The sequence below is a fragment of the Schistocerca serialis genome, chromosome 1 (genome assembly GCF_023864345.2).
Source record: "Schistocerca serialis cubense isolate TAMUIC-IGC-003099 chromosome 1, iqSchSeri2.2, whole genome shotgun sequence".
Classification (NCBI taxonomy): Eukaryota; Metazoa; Arthropoda; class Insecta; order Orthoptera; family Acrididae; genus Schistocerca; species Schistocerca serialis.
Genome location: NC_064638.1, coordinates 431,958,041 through 431,980,861, shown reverse-complemented (window position 1 = coordinate 431,980,861; position 22,821 = coordinate 431,958,041). Strand labels below are relative to the sequence as shown.

Genomic DNA, 22,821 nt, shown 5'->3' with positions numbered 1-22,821 from the left:
GAAAGAGATAACGAAAATAACAAGCTAGCCAACGTAAAAGATGTGTACATGAATCAGCAGCGTTTTATTTTCCTTTACGAAGTCTATATGATGTTTATGGTTTCACAAACGAATGGTTATCTTTTAAATGATAAGAATTAACTGATCATTAAAATTTACATTTTTTTACTCATAACTGTGAAATAGTTGTCTGAAATGCTATGTTGACTTTTGTACTGTTGGTACTCTGATGTGCAACTGTGAATTATGTTCTCTGTACAATAACAAACTGGATGTGTTCGGTGGTGTCGGTGATTTGAGTGGGGTAGCTGTGGATTGTGAAGGGATGCAAGTAAGAGTCGTCGATGAAGATTTATGAACTGACAGTGTCTAAAAAGCTACGAGCGTAATAAATGGCATGACAGAGTATGTGGTGGGTACTCTGAAAGTTTAGTGGAGTCTTCAGTTAAACATTATGATGAACGTGGTCAGAAACTTTGCCACAGCGTCATTCAATGCGTTTTTTCGCCCGAGGAGCCTATATACGTCATCGGTATTGAGATTAAAAGAAAGTAAGTATATATTAGTAACGGAGGAATCGCACAGTTGAACCAGCGAAGGAAGACTTAAATCATTAATATGAACGATATGATCATTGTGAAGTAAAACTTCCAGTGACATAAATCATATATCCATCAAGCATTGAAGGTCTGCTGTAGCGAAATGTGCAGAGTTTTGACTAGGGACGTTAAATTCTAATCTTATTTCTCTCAAAGTTTCAACAGCAAGGAGCAGTCCCAGAAATGAAGTAGGCCTATGCGCTTGTTAGATCAGTTTATAAAATTGGATATGCTGCATATGTATCATATTATCGACTCAATTCGCTGTTAACGTTTTCTAATGTTCTCGAGAAAGTTAAATATATAACTGGATATTTGAAAACCTAAACATAATTAACATCTGACAGTTTGGTTTTTTAAAAAAGGGATTCTGCACACTAAGCAGTTATTTCATTCACGAGTGATGTGATGGAATATCCATACAATAAAAAATTGCCAATTGGTGTCCTGTGTGAGCTCTCAAAGATGTTTTGGCGCGTAAATCATGTTATACACGGAGAGAAGCCCAGCTATTATGGAATCGCAGGTCTGATAGGAAACTTATTTATTCATCAGCGATCAAGTCACATTATTAGGATTCGTCAAGGTAATAAAATGTCAATCAATGGGTTAGAATATATCATACAGTATACACAATATGCGTAAAATGTTATGACATGTGCTACAGAGGTAGGACGGGTGGTCGGCCATGGCTATGATTAAGGAAACATCCCTGCAGTTTCTTTAACGATCCATGAAAACCAAACTAAGGATGGGCGGGCAGAGCATCTCCATCCTCCAGAGTATGAAGTTAGTGTCCTAACAGCTGCATGGCTGCATTCCGTAATTCTCTTATGAATGAGGTTTCTTCATTTACACAAAAATTGGTTCATGTAACTTGGAACATAAAACACTTTTGTTTTTCTTCACTGCTCACACACTCAGGAGAGCCACTGATAGCTCCTAGGCTGTGTACAATTATTTGCTACGTAAAACTGTTCCACACTTTGAAAACAGAAAGAGAGTTGTAGATGCCTCGAATGGCATATCCCAAGATCTTGTGATCTCTGAATGAGGCATAATAAAAAATGTAATGTCTCATGAATCAGTACTTAGCCCCCCTCATGAATCCATACTTAGGCCCCTGCTGTATCTAATCTATGTGATGATCTACTTCTTTCTATCAGCAGAAAAGTAATTTTATAATGTCTGCTAATGACACAAGCATTGTGATAGATAACACATCAGTTACTAAAGTGTAGTTTGATTTTTCGGGCATATTTGTCTGTAAGTTTTAATAGTAGGACCCCTTTCAATTCATGTAGGAGGGATCAATTTCTTTCACTTCTGTGCAAATCACTAGGACCCAGAAGAAACAGCTATTGAGCTTAATGGTCAGGTAATAATGCAGGTGGACTCTTCTAGGTTTAATAGCGTTCATGTGTATATCAAGGCGAAGTAGGAATGGCATGTTCTCCAGACATTAAAACAGTTGCCCATCAGCATCATTGTTCTAAGAGTTATCTCCCATTTTGGTGTCTGAAGTATCTGTCAGCATATTTGGGCTATTTTCATTCAATAATGTGTTGCAGCATATTATTCTGGGGCAACATGCCAGCATAAAAAATAATCTTCACAGCACAGAAAAGAGCATGCCATAATTTTTTCAATCAATTTAGTGCAATGAGTACAATATCTCATTGCATATACTCTCTAATGTGTTTTGACACAAATAACTCCGCTCAGAATAAAAAATTGCCAACAGTATGGACATAAAACGATAAGTGAAAATGGTCTCCACTCTGAGGTGAAGCATTTGGTACATACTTGTACAAAAGAGTATAAAGTAGAGTGTTACTGAAATTTTCAGTTCACTGTCAAATAATGTAGGCTTAGGCATATTTGAAAGTAATTAAAAGAAGCCCTACCTGCTTGACACTACATTTTAGACTATGGAAGCTTCTTTTCAATAAATATTTTTTGTCATGCTCTCATATTCTTCACAGAATTGGAAATTCTGTTAATTTTCTGTGACAATGTGTGTTTTACTCTAAGTTGGCAAAGAACAACTACTGTGTAACACTTCACTATATGTAAACTTCATAGTTGTTGCTGTTTTACTCATTAGTATTTATATTCTGTGAATTAATATTTATATTCCATGTATGTGGAATTTGCATTTGATTATCAGGTGCTTGGAGGAGTGGTCTTAAACTGTAGGTTTTATATTATCTTTTGAGAATACGGTCTGTGTTGATTGTAATCAGTCCTGCTCTCTAGGTAATTTTCCCATTTTAAAACAGAGAGATACGTTTCTCACTTTAAAGGAAAAGATGAAATATGTGGGCATCTCTCTTAATGAGAAGCTAACATGGCTGCCACACCTTAAACAACAGAAACTGAAAGGTCTCAATGCCTTAAACATCCATAATTGTCAGTCATAGATCTGGGGGAATCTGACATGGCACATCTGTTCTAACTTTACAGGGCCATTGTGTGACCCCCAGCTTGAATAAGGATGCCAGGTTTACGGATCAGCAAGGCCTTTGTATCTCAAAATGCAGAATGCGGTTCACCACAAGGGTGTTAGACTGTCAATGCTTACGCTTACTGCAAGAGTCCAGTTGCTAGCTGGCTTGCAGAGGCCGATGAGCATACTCTTATTTGACACCCTCTCCTTGTATGCCAAGCATGCAGGGCATCATCTGTCTCGAACTCACTAGCATCCATCTCTGTCGCACAATTGCCACTGGAACACCTGTTCCGTCACTGCCCATGGGTAATGAGACCATTTGGCATCTGTGCGAGAGAGAGCTTTGAATTATTGCAGATGGGGTGCATTAAGCTCCAAAGCTGGGGTGGAATAGAGCAACCACCTGGCTACTAAAGAATTTTGTCCCACACTATATTTTTAAAATTAAATGTAACAATATTGTGCATTGTCATCCAGATTTTATTACTGTTTACACAGATGGGTCTAAGCAGGGAGATTTTATTGACTGCTCTCTCATGTTCCCCAACATTTTCCTCCGGATGGGACTCCCAGAGCAGTTTTCGGTTTATTATGTGGAATTGTCTGCTATCCTGAAGGCAGTGGAACTGATGAGAAATATCTTGTCACGATGCTGCCTCATCTGCTTAGATACTCAAAGCACCCTTATCGCTATTGATTATGTGTACCCAGCAGATCAAGTGGTACAGGGAGTGCAGGCTTGCAAAGACACGACAAAGAAATAATTTTCTGCTAGGTTCCAGGGCACATAGGGATCTGGGAACACAAACTTGCGTCTACTTGGGAGGCTTGCTCCCTTCCACCTCATGCTCACTGTTCAGTCTGTCTCCAGGCTGTCACCTCATTTTTGACCAAGAAGACCATGTGGTGGTGGGAGGCTCAGTGGCTGGAAGTGAGGAATAATAAAATATATTCTGCAAAACCTTCATTGCAGCTGTGACTTACCTCCTTCCAAAGGTGACAAGCTGAAGAAGTGTATATCACACAATGATAAGACTCCATCGACATCATAGCAACAGACTTGCAAGTTTCTGTCCATCACCAGTAGTGGTCGTGCATGATCTGGTGGACCCAATAGTACTTGCTTGCTGAGTCATCCCTCCAGCAATTTTGTACTCTGAGTGCCTCTGCCGCTGCAAGATGGGATGGCCAGAGGCAGTGACTTGTACCCACTCGCTCTAGGAGCCACTTCACAACGTGCTGCTAAGCATATGCTGTGGCTCTGTCTTCTTCATTTGTGCTCACATACAGATAGATTCTTCCTTGTGAACATTATAAGCAACCCTGATTTTTGCCACACTATTTGTATTGAGCTGTCATACATTTGGAGAAATAGAAGTAAATCAAATCTTCTGTTTGTTGTATTAACTTGTTCACTAATCATTTCTGCTCCTGTCCAGCTCTCCTATGATGACAGTTGCCACACTGCTCTGTAGCCCACCTCTCCTTAATAATGTGTATGCAGTCCTACACAAGAAGTAGTAACCCTTATGTGGATTAAAGTGGGGCATTGATTATTGATACACGGCTTTCTCGTACGTTGCAAGGAGTCCCCAGTGTATCACAGATTAGGGACACAGCTGTCAGTATGACACATTTTGTGTGTGTTTTATATGACAGTCTGGGGATTAATGTGGGTCTCACACAGGACCTGCCTTCTTTTTTTAACTAATAATTAGGCAAGTGTGGTTCATGTTTCAAGCTTTTGTGTGATGTCCAGAATTCTACCCCCATATATTGAGTGCGAGATTTTGTGTCGCAGAGTGGCTTGGTAACCCGTTGTTTATAAATGGTCATCCAGCCATAGTAATCTGTCCCCTTTTTAACTGTGTCTGTGTTGGTATTATATCCTCGATTTTATGTAGTTATTCCGCTGTGTTTCATCAGAAATGTATTGAGGGCTGTCATGAGGCTCAGCTTATTAGGGTTGCCTTTTACAGTAGTTGTTGTGGGAGTATGCAACTTGGTATTCTGATTTGGTATCATTTTTTAATAGATTTTCACGACACTCATCTGTACATCATGCATTGAGGGCATTGATGATCTTGCTCTTAAAAGCCCTCGCCCACAAATAATCATATTTATTTTTATATTCCATGTATTTCATTCTATATGTTGATATTTATATGTAATGAGATGTACCACATCCATGTGATTTTCTTGCACATACCAATCTAGATAGGATAGTTCTGTCAGTGGTTAGTCAGTAGTTGTTTGTGTGTTCACCAGCTTTACTACTGTGAACATGTGAAATCAACCAATTCTTCACATTGCAAATTTTGATTATTTTGTGTACGTGTTGTTTGAGGCCTTCCTAATAGACATGTTGTATATATGGTTCTCAGGCGAGACGTCGGATGTCATAGTGAAAACTCCACAATATTTCATCAACGAACTGGCAGACATCTTCAGGTGCGACGAACACACTGCTAAGGCATGACTAGAGCCCCCTATTTATACCAGTCTTAGGCAGGAAGTGCGCATGTGTGGGAGGCGCCAAATTCGATTGCCAATAGCAACGATATCAACCGATAGCTGGAAGGACAGCAACGCCACATACAAGATGAAGAACCAAAGACTTCGGCGCACACGTGGAGGCTGCTGCTGCTGCTCTGTGCTGCCATCGGCCACCCCAGCGACCTCTGTCGGAAGCTGCAAGCAAAAATGCGCGTCCGCGTAAGGCGCATGACTATCCTCCTGTTGTTAACAAATATTTATGTTGCTGGTGAATCGTCATCCGTCATATGACCAATTGTACTCCTCTCTGCTCGATGCGACTTCAATAAGGCCACTGCTGGATCCCAAGCTGTACTGAGTTGAAAGCCCGTGTCTGTTTACGAGATTCGTCGAGCTACGTATTTCCACTGCTTCCTTAATAACACTGTCCCAGTATGAACTCGTTGATGCGACAATTTTGGTGTGTTGATAATTCATAGAATGTTCTGTACTGAGACAATGCTCGGCCACTGCAGACCTCTCTGGTTGCTTCAGACGAGTGTAGCGTCGGTGTTCAGTTCATCTCTCTTCTACAGTGCGACAAGTTTGTCCGATGTACGATATGCTGCAGCTACAAGAAATCTCGTACACACTGGGTCTTCGTGGGCCAAGGCTGTCCTTACATGAGCCCAAGAGAGCTCAGAGTTTTGCCGGCGGACGAAAGACACATTTAACTTTATGCCTCTTCAATAATCTTCCTATTTGTTGTGTATGGCAAGATGACCATTCCCCTTTGTTCTTTGCCTTCTTCCAGTTCCTCACGTTGGCTAACCCACTTTGGGTGTAAGGCACTGCGAATCTCCTGTTCGGAATATCCATTTTGTTGGAAAGTGGTACGCAGGTGGAGTAGCTCATTTGATAAGCTGTCTGAGTCTGATATGGCTCGTGCTCTGTGAACCAAAGTCCTAAGTACACCACTTCATTGCGAAGGATGGTGACAACTGGTGATCTGGAAGTATAAGTCTGTGTGTGTTGGTTTACGGTACACTGCATGACCTAATGTGCCATCTTTTCTCTGTACCAACACGTCCAGGAATGGAAGTTCGCTGTTTTTCTCAATCTCCATAGTGAACTTCATGCATTGCTGAATGTATTTCTTGAGCATCTTAACTCGCTTCATCCCAACATCAAGTTCCAACAAAATGGATATTCCGAATGGGAGATTCACCATGCCTTACACCCGAAGCGCGTTACCCAACGTGAGGAACTGGAAGAAGGCGAAGATTATTGAAGAGGCATAAAGTTAAATGTGTCTTTCGTCCGCCGGCAAAACTCTGAGCTCTCTTGGGCTCATGTAAGGACAGCCTTGGCCTGCGAAGACCCAGTGTGTAAGAGGTTCCTTGTAGCTGCGGCATGTCATACATCGGACCAACTTGTCGCACTGTAGAAAAGAGATGTACTGAACACCGACACTACACTCGTCTGAAGCAACCAGAGAAGTCCGCAGTGGCTGAGCATTGTCTCAGTACAGAATATTCTTTGAATTATCAACACACCAAAATTCTCACGTCGATGAGTTCGTACTGGGACAGTATTATTAAGGAAGCAGTGGAAATACATAGCTCGACGAATCTTGTAAACAGACACACAATGGCTTTTAGCTCAGTACAGCTTGGGATCCAGCAGTGGCCTTATTGAAGTCGCATTGAGCAGAGAGGAGTACTGTTGGTTATACGACGGATGACGATTCACCAGCAACATAAATATTTGTTGACAATGGGAGGGTAGTCACGCGCCTTACGCGGTCGCGCATTTTTGCTTGCGGCTTCCGATAGAGGTCGCTAGGGTGGCCGATGAGAGCGCAGAGCAGAAGTGGCAGCCTCCGCGTGTGCGCCGAAGTCTTTGGTTCTTCATCTTGTATGTGGCGTTGCTGTCCTTCCAGCTATCGGTTGATATCGTTGCTATTGGCAATCGAATTTGGCGCCTTCCACACATGCGCACTTCCTGCCTAAGACTGGTATAAATAGGGGGCTCTAGTCATGCCTTAGCAGTGTGTTCGTCGCACCTGAAGATGTCGGCCAGTTCCGCTGATGAAATATTGTGGAGTTTTCACTATGACATGTGCCATCTCACCCGAGAACCATATATATTTTGTGTATATTTGTAGCAATAGTTGTTTGCTTGAAAAATCACGAATTAAATTATTTTGGATTTTTGAGTTGTTACTTTCTAAAACCTCTGAAATTATGTAATTTTTGTTAGGTTCTGAAACCTTAAAATCACCATATCTCAAACTACTTGATGCACAGGTCTAAGATTTGTGCTATTTCATTCAGTTTCTTATAAGCTATAAAAGTATGTGCTAATTGACATTATTCTTAACAATGATATTTTTAAAACTTCCTGGCAGATTAAAACTGTGTGCCAGACCGAGACTCGAACTCAGGACCTTTGCCTTTCGTGGGCAAGTGCTCTACAAACTGAGCTACCCAAGCACGACTCAAGCCCTGTCCTCACTGCGGGCGAGAGTCGTGCTTGGGTAGCTCAGTTGGTAGAGCACTTGCCCGCGAAAGGCAAAGATCCCGAGTTCAGAATAGAAAAACTGAGAAAAGACGTCGGACAGCTAACACAATTTATAAGAAATGAAATGTCAGAAAAAAAAACCAGAAAGGTAGAGCAATTAGATGAAAAGATGCAGAAATTACAAGCATTGGCCAAATGACTTAAAAGATACCATAAAAGTGAAAATAGAAGGAAACAGAACCAAAGATTCAACACAAACCAAAAGAAATTTTACCAGACAGTAGATAACACACACATTAAAATAGACAATCCACCAAATTTAACAGACATGGAACACTTCTGGAGCAACATATGGTCAAACCCGGTACAACATAACGAACATGCACGATGGATACAAGCAGAAACACACACATACAAGATGATACCACAAATGCCTGAAGTGATAATTTTGCAACATGAAGTCACCCAAGGAATTAATTCTACTCACAATTGTAAAGCCCCTGGAAAAGATAAAATAGCAAATTTCTGGCTAAAGTAGTTCACCTCAACACATTCACATCTAACTAAATTATTTAACAGTTACATTGCAGACCCATACACATTCCCTGATACACTTACACATGGAATAACTTATCTGAAACCTAAAGATCAAGCAGACACAGCAAACCCAGCTAAATATCGCCACATAACATGCCTACTAACAATATACAAAATATTAACTTCAGTCATTACACAGAAATTAATGACACATACAACACAGAACAAAATTATAAATGAAGAACAAAATGGCTGTTGCAAAGGAGCATGAGGATGTAAAGAGCAACTGATAAAAGATGCAGAGGTGACATATCAAGCAAAAACTAAACAAAGGTCGCTACACTACGCATACATTGATTACCGAAAAGCTTTTCATAGTGTACCCCACTCATGGTTACTACAAACATTGGAAATATACCAAGTAGTTCCTAAATTGATACAGTTCCTAAACATAGTAATGAAAAATTGGAAAACCACACTTAATATCCAATCAAATTCAAATAATATCACATCACAGCCAATACAGATTAAGCATGGAATATACCAAGGAGACTCATTAAGTCCTTTCTGGTTCTGCCTTGCTCTGAACCCACTATCCAACTTGCTACATAGTACAAATTATGGATACAATATTACTGGAACATACCCACACAAAATCACACATTTGCTATACATGGATGATCTAAAACTACTGGCAGCAACAAATCAACAACTCAACCAATTACTAAAGATAACAGAAGGATTCAGCAATGATGTAAGTATGGCTTTTGGAACAGACAAATGTAAGAAAAATAGCATAGTCAAGGGAAAACACACTAAACAAGAAGATTACATATTGAATAACCACAGTGACTCCATAGAAGCGATGGAAAAAACAGATGCCTATAAATATCTAGGATACAGACAAAAAATAGGAATAGATAATACAAATATTAAAGAAGAACTAAAAGAAAAATATAGACAAAGACTAACAAAAATACTGAAAACAGAATTGACAGCAAGAAACAAGACAAAAGCTATAAATACTTATGCCATACCAATATTGACCTACTAATTTGGAGTAGTGAAATGGAGTAACACAGACCTAGAAGCACTCAATACACTTACACGATCACAATGCCACAAATATAGAATACATCACATACATTCAGCAACAGAAAGATTCACATTAAGCAGAAAGGAAGGAGGAAGGGGATTTATCGACATAAAAAACCTACATTATGGACAGGTAGACAATTTAAGAAAATTCTTTCTAGAACGAGCAGAAACTAGCAAAATACGCAAAGCAATCACTCATATAAATACATCGGCTACACCACTGCAATTTCATAACAACTTCTACAACTCTTTAGATCACATAACATCAACAGATACGAAGAAAGTAAATTGGGAAAAGAAAACACTACATGGCGAACACCCATATCATCTAACACAGCCACACATCGATCAAGACGCATCCAACACATGGCTAAGAAAAGGCAATATATACAATGAGACGGAAGGATTCATGATTGCAGTACAGGATCAAACAATAAACACCAGATATTACAGCAAGCATATTATTAAAGATCCCAATACCACAACAGATAAATGCAGAATTGCAAACAACAAATAGAAACAGTAGATCACATCACAAGCGGATGTACAATACTAGCAAATACAGAATACCCCAGAAGACATGACAATGTCGCAAAAATAATACATCAACAGCGTGCCTTACAACATAAACTTATAAAACAACACGTTCCCACATACAAGTATGCACCACAAAATGTACTTGGAGAATGATGAATACAAATTATACTGGAACAGAACCATTATAACAGATAAAACAACACCACATAACAAACCTGACATCATACTCACCAATAAAAAGAAGAAATTAACACGACTAATCGAAATATCCATACCCAATACAACAAATATACAAAAGAAAACAGGAGAAAAAATTGAAAAATACATCCAAGTGGCTGAGGAAGTAAAGGACATGTGGCATCAGGATAAACTTGACATTATACCAATTATACTATCAACTACAGGAGTCATACCACACAATATCTACCAGTACATCAACGCAATACAGCTACATCCAAACGTATATATACCACTACAGAAATCTGTAATTATTGATACATGTTCAATTACCCGAAAGTTCCTAAATGCAATATACCGTACAGTTAAAAGGAAGTCACGCTTTTTCAAGGTCCACGTCATTTTCCATTTTTAACCAGACATAATGTCTGAGTAAGGAAAGAAATAATAATAATAATAATTAATAATAATAATAATAATAATAATAATAATCCCCGTGGAGGCCCGGGAAAAGAATAGGTCTCCGGTATGTTCTGCCAGTCGTAAAAGGCGACGAAAAGAACAAACCACTAATAGGGCTAACCCCCCTTTTAGTGTGATTAGTTGGTTCAGGACAGGACTAAAGAAGCCTCGGACAAGCGCCGTCATGGTCGGGGACGACGCTTGAACCCTATGTCCGCCCACAATGGTAACGACACTGCTAGCCAACTGGAAAATGATTTAAATCCAAATAGAGGTGTTTTGCAGGATATGCTTCCTGCAACCACCCTAGAAGGAAAACAAAGACAGAGGATGAGATGGTCAGATGAAGTTAATCGACACCTCATGTTCTGTTATTACCAAGCAACAAACCTAGGAACCAACACAGCTGGATACAGATCACAAGTATACACAACATTTATTACCAGATACCCAGAATTAAAATTTTTAACAGAACAACGATTAGCTGATCAGATCCGTGTAATAATAAAAAATAACAGGATACCCCAGTCAGGATTAGAAAACATCAAACAACAAGCACAACAAATACTGGAACAAAATAATGTGCAATCAGAAGAAGAAGAAAATACAGTAATGGACTCAAACATCCCAGAGCAAACAAACAAAGAACAACATGCACCAATTAAACAATCAGAGGAAAACGAAATCTTAAGACAGCCACCAGAACAAGCACAAATAGAACACGAAGTGACACAGATGTTAGATATAGAAGAAAAATTTCAGCTAACATATATAGAATACAAAGACACAAATACAGACATTAGACCATTCTTGCGTAGACCACCAAATAACCCACAAGTCGAAACAACAATAAAAACTATCAACACAATCATACACAACAAAATAAATGAAAACACAACTATGGAAGAGTTACAACTACTGGTTTATATAGGAGCACTCACTACACTAAATATACACACTAGGCAGAGATCAGAACCAACCAACACACAGAAGAAACCCACAAAACCAGCATGGCAACACAGGCTACAGATCAAAATAGAAAAACTGAGAAAAGACATCGGACAGCTAACACAATTTATAAGAAATGAAATCTCGGAAAAAAAACGAAAAAGGTTAGGTAAAATCTCACAACAAGAAGCGATAGAGCAATTAGAGGAAACGAAGCAGAAATTACAAGCATTGGCCAAACGACTTGGAAGATACCATAAAAGTGAAAATAGAAGGAAACAAAACCAAAGATTCAACACAAACCAAAAGAAATTTTACCAGACAATAGATAACACACACATTAAAATAAACAATCCACCAAACATAACAGATATGGAACACTTCTGGAGCAACATATGGTCAAACCCGGTACAACATAACAGGCATGCACGGTGGATACAAGCAGAAACAGACACATACAAGATGATACCACAAATGCCTGAAGTGATAATTTTGCAACATGAAGTCACCCAAGCAATTAATTCTACTCACAATTGGAAAGCCCCTGGAAAAGATAAAATAGCAAACTTCTGGCTAAAGAAGTTCACCTCAACACATTCACATCTAACTAAATTATTTAACAGTTACATTGCAGACCCATACACATTCCCTGATACACTTACGCATGGAATAACTTATCTGAAACCTAAAGATCAAGCAGACACAGCAAACCCAGCTAAATATCGCCCCATAACATGCCTACTAACAATATACAAAATATTAACTTCAGTCATTACACAGAAATTAATGACACATACAACACAGAACAAAATTATAAATGAAGAACAAAATGGCTGTTGCAAAGGAGCACGAGGATGTAAAGAGCAACTGATAATAGATGCAGAGGTTACATATCAAGCTAAAACTAAACAAAGGTTGCTACACTACACATACATTGATTACCGAAAAGCTTTTGATAGTGTACCCCACTCATGGTTACTACAAATATTGGAAATATACAAAGTAGATCCTAAATTGATACAGTTCCTAAACATAGTAATGAAAAATTGGAAAACCACGCTTAATATCCAAACAAATTCAAATAATATCACATCACAGCCAATACAGATTAAGCGTGGAATATACCAAGGAGACTCATTAAGTCCTTTCTGGTTCTGCCTTGCTCTGAACCCGCTATCCAACATGCTAAATAATACAAATTATGGATACAATATTACTGGAACATACCCACACAAAATCACACATTTGCTATACATGGATGATCTAAAACTACTGGCAGCAACAAATCAACAACTCAACCAATTACTAAAGATAACAGAAGGATTCAGCAATGATGTAAGTATGGCTTTTGGAACAGACAAATGTAATAAAAATAGCATAGTCAAGGGAAAACACACTAAACAAGAAGATTACATATTGGATAACCACAGCGACTGCATAGAAGCGATGGAAAAAACGGATGCCTATAAATATCTAGGATACAGACAAAAAATAGGAATAGATAATACAAATATTAAAGAAGAACTAAAAGAAAAATATAGACAAAGACTAACAAAAATACTGAAAACAGAATTGACAGCAAGAAACAAGACAAAAGCTATAAATACTTATGCCATACCAATATTGACCTACTAATTTGGAGTAGTGAAATGGAGTAACACAGACCTAGAAGCACTCAATACACTTACACGATCACAATGCCACAAATATAGAATACATCACATACATTCAGCAACAGAAAGATTCACATTAAGCAGAAAGGAAGGAGGAAGGGGATTTATCGACATAAAAAACCTACATTATGGACAGGTAGACAATTTAAGAAAATTCTTTCTAGAACGAGCAGAAACTAGCAAAATACACAAAGCAATCGATCATATAAATACATCGGCTACACCACTGCAATTTCATAACCACTTCTACAACCCTTTAGATCACATAACATCAACAGATACGAAAAAAGTAAATTGGAAAAAGAAAACACTACATGGCAAGCACCCGTATCATCTAACACAGCCACACATCGATAAAGACGCTTCCAACACATGGCTAAGAAAAGGCAATATATACAGTGAGACAGAAGGATTCATGATTGCAATACAGGATCAAACAATAAACACCAGGTATTACAGCAAGCATATTATTAAAGATCCCAATACCACAACGGATAAATACAGACTTTGTAAACAACAAATAGAAACAGTAGATCACATCACAAGCGGATGTACAATACTAGCAAATACAGAATACCCCAGAAGACATGACAATGTCGCAAAAATAATACATCAACAGCTTGCCTTACAACATAAACTTTTAAAACAACACGTTCCTACATACAAGTATACCCCCCCTGCGTGTCCGGGGTAAGAATAGGCCCGAGGTATTCCTGCCTGTCGTACGAGGCAACTAAAAGGAGTTTCAACAGTTTTGGCCTTCCATGTGATGGTCCCCCTTGGGGTTTGACCTCCATTTTTCAAAATTCTACTGAAGTACGAGCCTTTTGGGGAAGGTCACCTTACGTGGTGTACCACTGGTCCTAAGTGCACTAAGACCTTGGCACTCAGTATTGCACCGGCGTTGTAACCATACCCACTATTCCTCAAATTGGGCCTAAACGCCTGATGGGTTGTCCAAGTTACGCCCGTAGTGCATCACCATCTGCCCCAGCGATCATGATGGACTTTCCATGGCACCAGAAATCCAGCACGGTAGCCAGCCCGTTGTGGTAAAATACCAGTGGTTACAGGTGTTGGAGCAGCACCTTTTTTAGGATAGGTAAGACAGAAAGATGTCAAGTTCTACGAGAGGTCAGGATTGAAACAAATCTTCAGTTTAGGAAAGAAATTAAACAGCACAATTCTAGCACATTGGATCACCAATCACAGCTATCAATTATAAATTTTCACCAATCACCAGAAATTTTATCTCCACCAAGTTGTATCTCAGTCCTAGGTAATTCCATTGATGAATTAGTCACCCAACCCAGTTGACATAATCGGCCTCTCTGAACACCATGTGACCACTGGTATAGGAACTAGGCCTAAGCACAATGAGAAACTCAGACAGGAGAGTACTGCAAATGTTAGAATAAGGAAAGATTCTCATAAAAGTATAATTGAAAATAATGTAAGTATATTTCATCAAAATATTGGGAGTTTAAAGAATAAAGTAGATGAGCTTCTGGTTTGTTTAGAAGATTTAGAAGCTGAGAATGAAATAGATATACTATGCCTGTCTGAGCATCACATTGTTACTGATATGGATAAGGTAAATGTAAGTGGTTATAAGCTCTCTGCACATGTAATGAGAGAAAATATGAAGAAAGGAGCAGTTGCCATATATGTCAAAAGTTATCATTGTGCAAAAAGTATAGAAACAAAAAAGTTTTGTGTAGAGAAACATATAGAAGCATGTGCCTGTGAGCTTAAATTAAATAAAGGCACATTTATAATTGTAACTGTATATAGGTCCCCATCAGGAAATGTTCATCTATTTCTGAAAAATTTGGACTCCTTGTTGTGCTATCTGTCAGACAGGGGGAAGCAAATTATTATTTGTGGGGACTCCAATGTAGATTCTCTGAAAGAGGGTAATAGGAAAAATGACCTTGAAGTATTACTCGGTTCTTTCAATTTGACACCCGTTATTGATTTTCCTACTCGGGTGGTAAAGGATAGCAGCTCACTGATAGATAACTTCTTTATAGACCAAGATAAGTTTAACCAGATAAATGCTCAGCCTGTTGAGAATGGTCTTTCTGATCATGGTGCACAGCTAGTTACAATATATGACATAGCTCCATTCAGCAATACTAAACAGTCCTCCAAAGTAGTACGTTCAGTCAACGATTTAACAATTGCAAATTTCAGGGAAAGCCTACAGCAGTTAGACTGGGATGAGGTGTACCGTGAACCTGATGCCAATTTAAAATATAATTTATTTCATGACATTTTTGTAAATGCATTTGAAAACTGCTTCCCCGAGAAAATAGTTAAATATACTCTTAAGAAACCTTGTAACAAACCATGGCTTACTAAGGGTATAAAAATATCTTTTAACCGGAAAAGGGAAATGTATCTGACAGCAAGAAAGAGTAGTGACCCAGAAACTATCAAAAATTATAAAAACTACTGTGTTATATTAAGAAAAGTTATTAAAAAATCCAGGAGTATGTGTATCATGTCTGAAATCAGCAACTCTGATAATAAAATTAAAACAATTTGGAATATTATTAAAAGAGAAACAGGTCAACCAAGAGCAGAGGAAGACAGTATTACCATCAAATTGAATGAAAACTTTACGAACAAAAAGTCAGAAGTTGAAAATATTTTTAATAATCATTTTCTAAATGTTGTGGATATAGTAGGATCCAGGTGTTCATTAGAAGATGCTAGGCTGTTAATGGAAGAGGCCATACCTATGCAATTTGATACAATTGAAATCTCACCCACTTCTCTCTCTGAAATTAGGAAAATAATAAACTTGCTTAAAAGCAAAAACTCACATGGAATTGATGGCATTTCCAGCAAAATACTAAAAGTTTGTTCTCAACAGATAAGTAAGATTCTCAGCCACCTGTGTAATAGCTCTCTGGAACAGGGCATTTTCCCTGATAGACTGAAATATGCTATTGTTATACCTTTGCATAAAAAGGGGGATAGATCTGATGTCAACAATTACCATCCAATCTCCCTTCTAACAGCTTTATCCAAAATTTTTGAGAAAGTAATGTATTCAAGAGTAGCTTCACATATCTGTAAAAATGAAGTACTAACAAAATGTCAGTTTGGTTTCCAGAAAGGTTTTTCAACAGAAAATGCCATATATGCTTTCACCAGTCAAATTTTGAATGATCTGAATAACCGAACACCTCCCATTGGGATTTTTTGTGATCTCTCAAAGGCTTTTGATTGTGTAAATCATGAAATTCTGCTAGACAAGCTCAAGTATTGTGGCATGAGTGGGACAGTGCACAAATGGTTTAATTCGTACCTAACTGGAAGATTGCAGAAAGTTGAAATAAGTAGTTCTCGTAACATGCAAAGATCAGCACATTCCTCAAACTGGGGAACTATCAAGAATGGGGTTCCACAAGGGTCAGTCTTGGGTCCTTTGTTGTTCTTATTATATATTAATGACTTGCCATTCTATATTCATGAAGAGGCAAAGTTAGTTCTCTTTGCTGATGATACAAGTATAGTAATCACACCTGAGAAACAAGAATTAACTGATGAAATTGTCAATACTGTCTTTCAGAAAATTACTAAGTGGTTCCTTGTAAACGGACTCTCACTGAATTTTGATAAGACACAGTACATACAGTTCCGTACAGTGAATGGTATGACGCCATTAATAAATATAGACCTTAATCAGAAGCATATAGCTAAGGTGGAATATTCCAAATTTTTAGGTATGTCCATTGATGAGAGATTAAATTGGAAGAAACACATTGATGATCTGCTGAAACGTTTGAGTTCAGCTACTTATGCAATAAGGGTCATTGCAAATTTTGGTGATAAACATCTTAGTAAATTAGCTTACTACGCCTATTTTCACTCATTGCTTTCATATGGCATCATATTTTGGGGTAATTCATCACTGAGGAATAAAGTATTCATTGCACAGAAGCGTGTAATCAGAATAATAGCTGGAGTCCACCCAAGATCATCCTGCAGACAAATATTTAAGGATCTAGGGATATTCACAGTAGCTTCTCAGTATATATACTCTCTTATGAAATTTGTTATTAACAACCAAACCCAATTCAAAAGTAATAGCAGTGTTCATAACTACAATACTAGGAGAAAGGACGATCTTCACTATTCAAGATTAAATCTAACTTTGGCACAGAAAGGGGTGAATTATACTGGCACTAAAGTCTTTGGTCACTTACCAAATAGTATCAAAAGTCTGACAGATAACCAACAAGTATTTAAGAAGAAATTAAAAGAATTTCTGAATGACAACTCCTTCTACTCCATAGAGGAATTTTTAGATATAAATTAAGAAAAAAAATATTAAAAAAATAAAAAAAAAATAAAAAAACAAAAAAAAAATAAAGTTGTTATATTAACTTCAGTATGTTGTTAAATTAACCTAATTATATCATGTATTGGAAAATTCGACTCGTTCCACATCATTACGAAATATCGTATTCATGATCCATGGAACTAGTATTAATCTAATCTAATCTAAATCTAATCTGGTGGGGTCGTCATGTACCCTCTAGGTTGTAGCCCCCTGACAACACAGGGATCGTACTGCCGATACCTGAGCTGCACCCTCCCCACGTCGGCCAAGGAGTAGATGCCCGCCTCCATGGGGCATCAGGACTCCCGGCAATGGTCATCCTGCCAGGTGGCCCTTGCTGCGGCTGGGTGGCGCCCATGGGAAGAGCCCCAGATCGGAGTGGGTGGTATCGGGGCGGACGTTTCGCAGATGAAACGTCAACACGTATCAGGTCCCTCTGCGGCCGAGTCTTTCAAAAGAAAAGGCACCGTTTCTAGTCCTGGTTCTCCTGCCCTTTCCCCCTTGGCCACTCCATGGGAGGAGGGACAGGCCCGCCGGCTTGGGGCGAAGTACTTCCCCCGCTATTTGGTCTGTTCTCGAACCGACGGGGGGACATTCGCCACCTCCAAGCCCATGTTCTTTGTTCAGCACATTGAGGACATCTTCGGGGAAATCGAGGCTCTCAGCAAGATGCGTTCAGGGTCCGTTCTTATCAAGACCACCTCCGCCACACAGTCGGCAGCGCTCCAGGCGTGCGACCGCCTAGGGGACATCCCAGTATCCATTGTCCCACATCTAGCACTAAATAGGACGCAGGGGGTTTTTTTCATCGTGACCTCCTGCTACAATCTGATGAGGAGCTCAGGGCCAACCTGGAGCGCCGAGGCGTGCATTTCGTCTGGCGAGTCCAGCGCGGCCCCAAAGACCGTCGCATCGACACCGGGGCCTTTATCCTCGCCTTCGAGGGGGACGTTCTCCCGGAGAAGGTAAAGGTGATGTGCTACCAGTGTGACGTGCGACCTTACGTCCCGCCTCCTATGCGCTGTTTTAGGTGTTTGCGCTTTGGGCACATGTCGTCACGGTGTGAGGCTGAGCCCCTTTGTGGCGATTGTGGACGTCCTCTTCGTGAGGAACATACATGCACCCCACCACCTCGGTGCATTAATTGTCCTGGCGTCCACTCGCCTAGATCCTCAGACTGCCCCGCATATCAGAAGGAGAAGAAGATACAAGAAATCAAAACTTTGGATCGGCTCTCTTATTCTGAGACCAGGAAGAAGTATGACCGCCTCCATCCTGTGCCATTGACCACTTCGTTTGCCTCAGTTGTGTCCACTCCTTCTGCGGTATCCTCACCCCTATCCTGTCCCCCCTCCGCCTCCTCCGCCCATCAGGGGGCTCTGCCTCCGCCTCCCAAATCCCTCCCTTCCAAATCCTCCTCCGCCGTGGCCCCCACCCCCTCTGCCCCAGGGGCCACCTTTCCTCCTCCTCCTCCTCCCCCCACGCCACCTGAGAAGCGATCCTCTTCTCAGGTGTCCATCGGGGAAATGTTCTGGACCCCAGCTTCCGAGGTCCGGCGTTCCAAAACGGACCCCGCGCGTGAGGACCTTCTTCGGGTCCAGCCCACCATCCCTGTGCCTCCTCGGCCTTCCAAGAAGGCCTCCAAGAAGTAGTCTCTACCCCCCTCTCCACCCCGGCGCGTTTCGTGTGACGCTCCATCCGTGAGTCGCTGCTCCCGGCCGTCATCAGTTTCGCCGGGATGCTCTGCTGCCAGGCGCTCCGCCAGCCTTTCGTCGGCAAATGATGCGGCCCCTCCTACACAACCAGGGACAGCGGCCGCAGCTGGCGACGAGTCGTTGGAACCGGATCCGCCTCCCGTCGGTTGTAGCGTTGTTCCCTCGCAACCTGGCCCTCCGCGGCTGTCGAGGTGACCAGCTCTTCCCCCGTCTCGTTCCCCCAACTTTTTGACTAGCGATGGCGTTGTTTCATTGGAACATAAGAGGTATTCGATCTCATCGGGAGGAATTACAACTGCTCCTCCGCCTGCACTGTCCGCTCGTCCTTGGTCTCCAGGAAACCAAGTTGCGCCCGACTGACCGTATTGCCTTTACCCACTATACCTCGGAGCGGTATGACCTCACCTCTGTGGACGGTATCCCAGCTCATGGTGGGGTCATGTTGCTCATTCGGGACGATGTCTATTACCATCCCATCCCATTGACCACCCCACTCCAAGCAATAGCTGTCCGCATTACTCTTTCTGCTTTTACTTTTTCAGTTTGTACCATCTACACTCCACCGTCATCTGCTGTTAGTCGGGCTGACATGATGCACCTGATCGTTCGGCTTCCCCCGCCGTTCTTATTGTTTGGCGACTTCAATGCCCATCATCCCCTTTGGGGCTCTCCTCATCCTGTCAAAGAGGCTCACTCTTGGCGGATGTCTTCAACCATCTCAATCTTGTCTGCCTCAATACTGGCGCCCCGGCTTTCCTCTCGGACTCTACTCATACCTACTCCCACTTGGACCTCTCGATCTGTTCTACCACTCTTGCCCGTCGGTTCGAGTGCTATGTCCTTTCTGACACCTATTCGAGCGACCACTTCCCCTGTGTCGTTCGTCTCCTGCACCACACCCCATCCCCACGTCCTTCGAGCTGGAACATACTAAAAGCTGACTGGGGACTTTATTCCTCCCTGGCGACCTTTCCGGACTACGATTTTCTCAGTTGTGACAGTCAGGTCGAATACCTCACGGCTGTTATCATCAATGCTGCCGAACGTTCCATTCCTCGTACAACCTCTTCTTCACGTCGCGTTTCCGTCCCCTGGTGGAACGAGGCTTGTAGGGACGCTATCCGTGCCCGACGACGTGCTTTACGCACCTTTCACCGCCATCCTACGTTGGCGAATTGTATTGCATACAAAAGACTCCGAGCGCAATGCCGTAGAGTCATCAAAGAACGCAAAAAAGCTTGTTGGGCCTCTTTCACCAGCTCCTTTAACAGTTTTACTCCCTCTTCCGTCGTTTGGGGTGGCCTGCACCGGCTATCGGGCATTAAGGCCCACTCCTCGGTACCTGGCCTGACCTCAGGTAATGAGGTCCTTGTTGATCCTGTGGCTGTCTCCAATGCCTTTGGCCACTTTCTCGCGGAGGTTTCAAGCTCCGCCCATTACCACCCTGCCTTCCTTCCCAGGAAAGAGGCAGAAGAGGCTCGGCGACCTTCCTTCCACTCGCTGAATCTGGAAACTTATAATGCCCCTTTTACTATGCGGGAACTCGAACGTGCGCTTGCACTGTCCCGGTCCTCTGCTCCGGGGCCAGATGCCATTCACGTTCAGATGCTGGCACACCTTTCTCCGGCGGGCAAAAGCTTCCTTCTTCGTACCTACAATCGCGTCTGGACCGAAGGTCAGGTCCCCATGTGTTGGCGTGATGCCGTCGTTGTTCCTATACCCAAACCCGGGAAGGATAGACACCTTCCTTCTAGTTACCGCCCCATTTCTCTTACAAGCTGTGTCTGTAAGGTGATGGAGCGCATGGTTAATGCTCGGTTAGTCTTGATTCTTGAATCTCGATGGCTACTTACTAATGCCCAATGCGGCTTTCGTCCCCGCCGCTCCGCTGTTGACCACCTTGTGACCTTGTCGACATTCATCATGAACAACTTTTTGCGAAGGCGCCAAACGGTAGCCGTGTTCTTCGACTTGGAGAAGGCTTATGATACCTGTTGGAGAGGAGGTATCCTCCGCACTATGCACGGGTGGGGCCTACGCGGTCGCCTGCCCCTTTTTATTGATTCCTTTTTAACAGATCGAAAGTTTAGGGTACGTGTGGGTTCCGTATTGTCCGACGTCTTCCTCCAGGAGAACGGAGTGCCTCAGGGCTCCGTCTTGAGCGTCGCCCTTTTTGCCATCGCGATCAATCCAATTATGGATTGCATTCCATCTAATGTCTCAGGCTCTCTCTTTGTCGATGACTTCGCGATCTACTGCAGTGCCCAGAGAACATGCCTCCTGGAGCGCTGCCTTCAGCGTTGTCTAGACAACCTCTACTCATGGAGCGTGGCAAATGGCTTCCGGTTCTCTGAAGAGAAGACGGTTTGTATCAACTTTTGGCGATATAAAGAGTTCCTTCCGCCATCCTTACATTTCGGTCCCGTTGTTCTCCCATTCGTGGAAACAACTAAGTTTCCAGGGCTCACGTTGGACAGGAAACGGTGTTGGTCTCCACATGTCTCTTATTTGGCGGCCCGTTGTACACGTTCCCTTAATGTCCTCAGAGTTCTTAGCAGTTCATCTTGGGGAGCGGATCGCACTGTCCTGCTTCGCTTGTATCGGTCCATAGTCCGATCGAAGCTGGATTATGGGAGCTTCGTTTACTCGTCCGCTCGGCCATCCCTCTTACGCCGGCTAAACTCCATCCACCATCGGGGGATACGTCTTGCGACTGGAGCCTTCTACACTAGTCCTGTCGAGAGTCTTTATGCTGAAGCTGCCAAGTTCCATTGACCTACCGGCGCGACGTACTGCTGTGTCGGTATGCCTGCCGGTTGTTGTCCATGCCCGACCACCCCGCTTACCAGTCCTTCTTCGCCGATTCTCTCGACCATCAGTACGGGTTGTATGTCTCTGCCCTGCTGCCCCCTGGAGTCCGCTTCCGTCGCCTGCTTCGACAATTGGATTTTTCCCTCCCCACCACCTTCGGAGAGGGTGAGAGCCCGACACCACCTTGGCTCCAGGCTCCGGTTCATATTTATCTTGACCTCAGCTCACTCCCGAAGGAGGGTACTCCGGCTGCAGTGTATTGCTCACGGTTTGTCGAACTTCGTGCTCGACTTGCCGGTCACACCTTTATTTACACCGATGGCTGCAAAACTGACGATGGTGTCGGCTGTGCCTTTGTCGTCGGGGCCGCCACCTTTAAATACCGGCTCCTCGACCAGTGTTCGAGCTTTATGGCCGAGCTTTTTGCTCTCCATCAGGCTGTTCAGTATGCCCGCCG

The 22,821-nt window shown here is 41.9% G+C and overlaps 1 protein-coding gene across 1 annotated transcript in view; it reads left to right on the top strand.

The window, feature by feature from the left end:
* Nucleotides 1-248: 248 nt before the first annotated feature.
* LOC126472496 (28S ribosomal protein S18a, mitochondrial) overlaps nt 249-22,821 on the top strand; it is an 88,325-nt gene continuing 65,752 nt past the window's right edge. Inside the window, exon 1 of the mRNA XM_050099938.1 lies at nt 249-551. Within this exon, the coding sequence (XP_049955895.1) occupies nt 455-551 (97 nt within the window). The 5' untranslated portion in view covers nt 249-454. The remainder of the gene's footprint in view (nt 552-22,821) is intronic.